Source organism: Pundamilia nyererei, unplaced genomic scaffold (genome assembly GCF_000239375.1).
Source record: "Pundamilia nyererei isolate P.nyererei 1_Seehausen unplaced genomic scaffold, PunNye1.0 scaffold00065, whole genome shotgun sequence".
Classification (NCBI taxonomy): domain Eukaryota; kingdom Metazoa; phylum Chordata; class Actinopteri; order Cichliformes; family Cichlidae; genus Pundamilia; species Pundamilia nyererei.
In genome coordinates, this window is record NW_005187466.1 from 2,882,017 (window position 1) to 2,886,066 (window position 4,050).

A 4,050-nucleotide genomic window follows, 5' to 3' on the forward strand; every position below is an offset into this window, starting at 1 on the left:
TGAAATGTGTGTGTGTGTGTGTGTGTGTGTGTGTGTGTGTGTGTGTGTGTGTGTGTGTGTGTGTGTGTGTGTGTGTGTGTGTGTGTGTACTTTTTGCAGGTGTGTGTGAGCATACTTTTCTGCTGGAGTGTTAGGTATGACCTGCCGCACCAAAACTCCACTACTGATGTCGGGGAAGTCTGGGTTATGAAGTCGCAACTCTTCGACAAGACTGTGGCACACGTAGGACACAATATTAATGCTATTAACACATTTTTACACATTATCATTTCAATTATGTAAAAAAAGGAAGTGCATCACATAAAACTAATTCCCTTTTCGGACATACTCAGACATGCAAACATTTGATTTTCTATGAAACAGCTCCTGCTGGCAAATCGAAGGTAAAGTTGTTTGGCTACAGACAAAGTAGACAAGCAGCAATACCAGCTCCTGAAGCCAACTTATGTTTCCCACAGAATAACACAGAATTTGTCGGTTTGTTTGTTAAATGATTTATTCACAAAACAAATGTTGCTCTTAGTATTATTTGGGTATGTCACCTTTATCTGTAGTAGGAAGTGTATTAAAGAACATTAGTGCAAAATTAATTTTCTCCTTACAGTCTAATATGTGTGTAACTTTGTAACAACTTACGCTTTGGTGATGGTGACCATCCAGATGCCTAAAAAATGTCTCTTAACTAGGGACGCGTCTGAAAGCACAACAATATAACCATAATTTAAACACAGCCTCATGCAAAGGTTAAGTTGGGCTGACGGGGAAAGATGAGCTGAAGAGACAGTTAATAACTATTTTATTAAACACATATTAAAATATAAATGTAGCCATTAAAATTATAGTCCAAATCCTGAGGATTTCATTTGTTATTAAAGATCTATTAACTTTGAGTCTACACTCTTAACTGCATGTTTTGCCATATATGAAAATAGTTATAATATTTGCACAAAAACGTCTTGTCTCTCACCTGCATCAGACTGTGGTTTGTCCATTTTTCTTTTCTGCTGTCTCTTTTCTGTCACAACAAAAACCAGTCAGAGTAGTAGGTAATGAAAATTAGAGACATATACTGGGGGGAAATAGTCATTTAAAGATATTTTAGATAATAAGATGATAAACTTCACAAAAAAAAGTCACCATCTTTCTTGTGTTTAATCTGTGACTCTGAGAGAAAGCGGCTGATGCGGTCTGCCGGTATAGCGAAGGAAATTCCTGCTGTCACTTTAAGAGTGTTGATTCCAATCACCTCACCATCCTGAAGGAAACACAAACACATGTTGAAAGACAAACACAACATGATGGCTGCCAAAAAGGACTTGATGCTGACATAAATATCAGCCAGTAAGAACTGAGAAAAATATGTCAAGATTTCCAGAAAAAAAAACTGCATCAGTTGGTATGTAGAGCCGAGCATATGGCACAACTACAGTTGCTATGATATATTGATAAAAACACAATGCATGTGCCCTTTTAAACGTGCACTCGTTTATGGCGTTATAAATGTGTCATTACACAGAACACTTTAAAGCATGTGACACATGATGTGTCACGATTGTGTCCCACTGTTACTGCAGTCAATGAAAATAAACTGCACGTTTCTACTTTGAGCTTTATTATAATTAATATTAGTAGAACTCCAGAATTGGAGTAACAGCTATAGCCGTTATAGCTAGAAAAAGCAGAAATAGTGGTATTATTTGGTGGCTGTAATATTTTAATCACTGGCCACAAGAAAATATGCTTGAACAAATCTGTAAATCAATTTTGAGCCATTTTGAGTTCATAGTTCATGGGACACAAGAGGGTTTATAAAACAAGCAAAGACTGTATCATATCGCAGGTTTTTGTGCTTTGGTTCTGCATTCTGGTTTCTTAGTATTTTTGAGTCTTAGTCATGTTTTATTTTTCTAATGTTTGAAGTTTAGATTTTTTTTTCAACCATATACATTTAATATGTGTAACATACTGAATTATATTTATGAAATAGAGCCGTTTCTATTTATTAGTGCTCTTTTGCTATATTTTTCAGCCTTGCAATACACTGTATTATTTCACTTAGTTTAGATAGTTACTTTTTTTGTTATTTTGGAGCAACGGTGACCACATAATTTTCTTAGGGATTAGTAAAGTCTTTTGATTCTGATTTTGTGTTTGTTGAACATCTGGATTTCCTGTTTTCATTTCTTGTTCTCGTAGAGCGTGAGTTTTATTTTTTTATGATATCTTGTGTTTTGATATTAGCAAGAGTTTCCATGTGTGTTCCTTTGTTAATTGTTAGTGTTTTACTTTGAAGGTTTGCTTTCTTTCGTGTCTTGCGTCAGTTTTGCTTCCTGTGCTCCTCTCCCTACTGTTTTCATCAATAATAATTTTTCCGTAATTATAATCCTGTCGTCCCTTTTTACTGTTGATCTTTGGAATTTCCTGTGTGTGCTCCTCCACTTCCCTTTCATGCTGTCCAGTTTATTTTCTTTGGAATTAACCTGGTTCTTTGTTCTTCTTTCTAGATTCTTTGGGTTTTCGTGACTCTTAACTTTGTGCTTCTTGAGCTGGTAAAGCTCACATTTTGTTTGCATTCTGTGCCTTGTTATGCACACATCTACAAAGCTATTTGTGACAGTTAATAGTTTCTTTAAATGTGCTGCAATACATACAACAAAATCAGGTATAATGTCTGTAGTGTATATCACACTTAAGCTCCATCTGTGCTTTGGGGAATAATACATTTGTGATATTCAGGCTCATATGACAATTTGGTGACTCATAACTGTTCAAATCAAATCAAATCACTTTTATTGTCACATTTTTTATGTTTATGTTTATGCTGCGTTAGTGAAAACTCCGTTCTTTGTTTGAGGCCAAACTGAAAACACTCCAAAATCAAATGGATCATCTACTGTACCTTAGAGAACACCACTTACCAAGTTAACAAGAGGTCCTCCCGAATTGCCGTACTTGACACAAGTATGGAAGATATAAAATAGAAACAAGCACAACAGTAATTCTTACACATATGGGAATATTAAAAGACAATTATGTAGTTCAATAATGCAATCAGTGTATATAGATGCAGATATTTAAAAATGTTTCACGTTAATAATAGCATCAGTTTGGATGTAGTCCATGTCTGAGTCCTTTATGCCCAGCTCTTTGCCATCTCTTTGTGTAGTGCTGACGATGCCGGTGGTGACAGTGTTCTGCAGGGCGAAAGGGCTGCCAATGGCAACCACAAACTCTCCTGGCCTCAGATCAGCCGAACTGCCCAGAGACAGCACGCGAAGTTTCTTCTGCTACAACAAGCACAAAAAAACCCACTCAAAAAATACCAGCACACAGGCGAAAACGCGAGTATGTCAGAGCAACACAGATGAAAAGAAGAAAAGACATTTAGAGGAAGAGGAATAGTTGAAAGCTTACAAAACTCTCCAGGTATTTCAGACAGGGGTGTGAGATTACACACATCAGCGCTCTGTCTGTGACTCACGGAACTAGTGTTTATGAAAGTCTTATTAATGTCTAGCAGAAAACTGTCAGATGTTGACAAAGAAATGTGTCAGGATGTGGGCTGTGTGGTTTATGTGGGCTCATTTAAGATTTATGGATGTAAAAAAATCTAAAGATTCATGTGTTTATATTTGAAAAGGAGAAGAGGGTAGAGAAGCTTATGATGATAGCATGTCAGGGCTTGTGCCCTTACCTGTGGATTGACCTTGATTGTAGCAATGTCTGCCTTCCTGTCTATGTCTTTCACCACGGCTTCATATGCATCTCCGTCGTGGAGCTGAACACGCAGCTGTGGCCTGCCTGTCACCAAGGCAGCTGTGGTTACCACATGAGCGTTGGTCACAATCACACCTGAGTGGGACACGATGAACCCAGAGCCACTGGAGAGCCGCATGTGGCGACCTAACAGAGGATGCCTGGAAACAGAGGGCAAATGAAAAATTATTAAAGCGAACGTGATTAATAATAACAATAATAATTAAAATGTGCTTTTCTTGCATATATTTCACATTCTGGTTGCCCTATATAGAAGTAATTTTGGCAGCTTGG

At 37.3% G+C, this 4,050-nt stretch overlaps 1 protein-coding gene across 1 annotated transcript in view; it reads right to left on the reverse strand.

The window, feature by feature from the left end:
- Positions 1-3,913, reverse strand: part of htra3a (HtrA serine peptidase 3a) — a 4,497-nt gene extending 584 nt beyond the window's left edge. The window contains exons 1-7 of the mRNA XM_013911524.1: positions 3,695-3,913; positions 3,090-3,287; positions 2,919-2,951; positions 1,138-1,255; positions 968-1,015; positions 637-694; positions 116-211 (exon numbers count right to left, since the gene is read on the reverse strand). Coding sequence (XP_013766978.1) covers positions 116-211; positions 637-694; positions 968-1,015; positions 1,138-1,255; positions 2,919-2,951; positions 3,090-3,287; positions 3,695-3,895 — 752 coding nt within the window. The 5' untranslated portion in view covers positions 3,896-3,913. The remainder of the gene's footprint in view (positions 1-115; positions 212-636; positions 695-967; positions 1,016-1,137; positions 1,256-2,918; positions 2,952-3,089; positions 3,288-3,694) is intronic.
- Between the last annotated feature and the right edge of the window lie 137 nt (positions 3,914-4,050).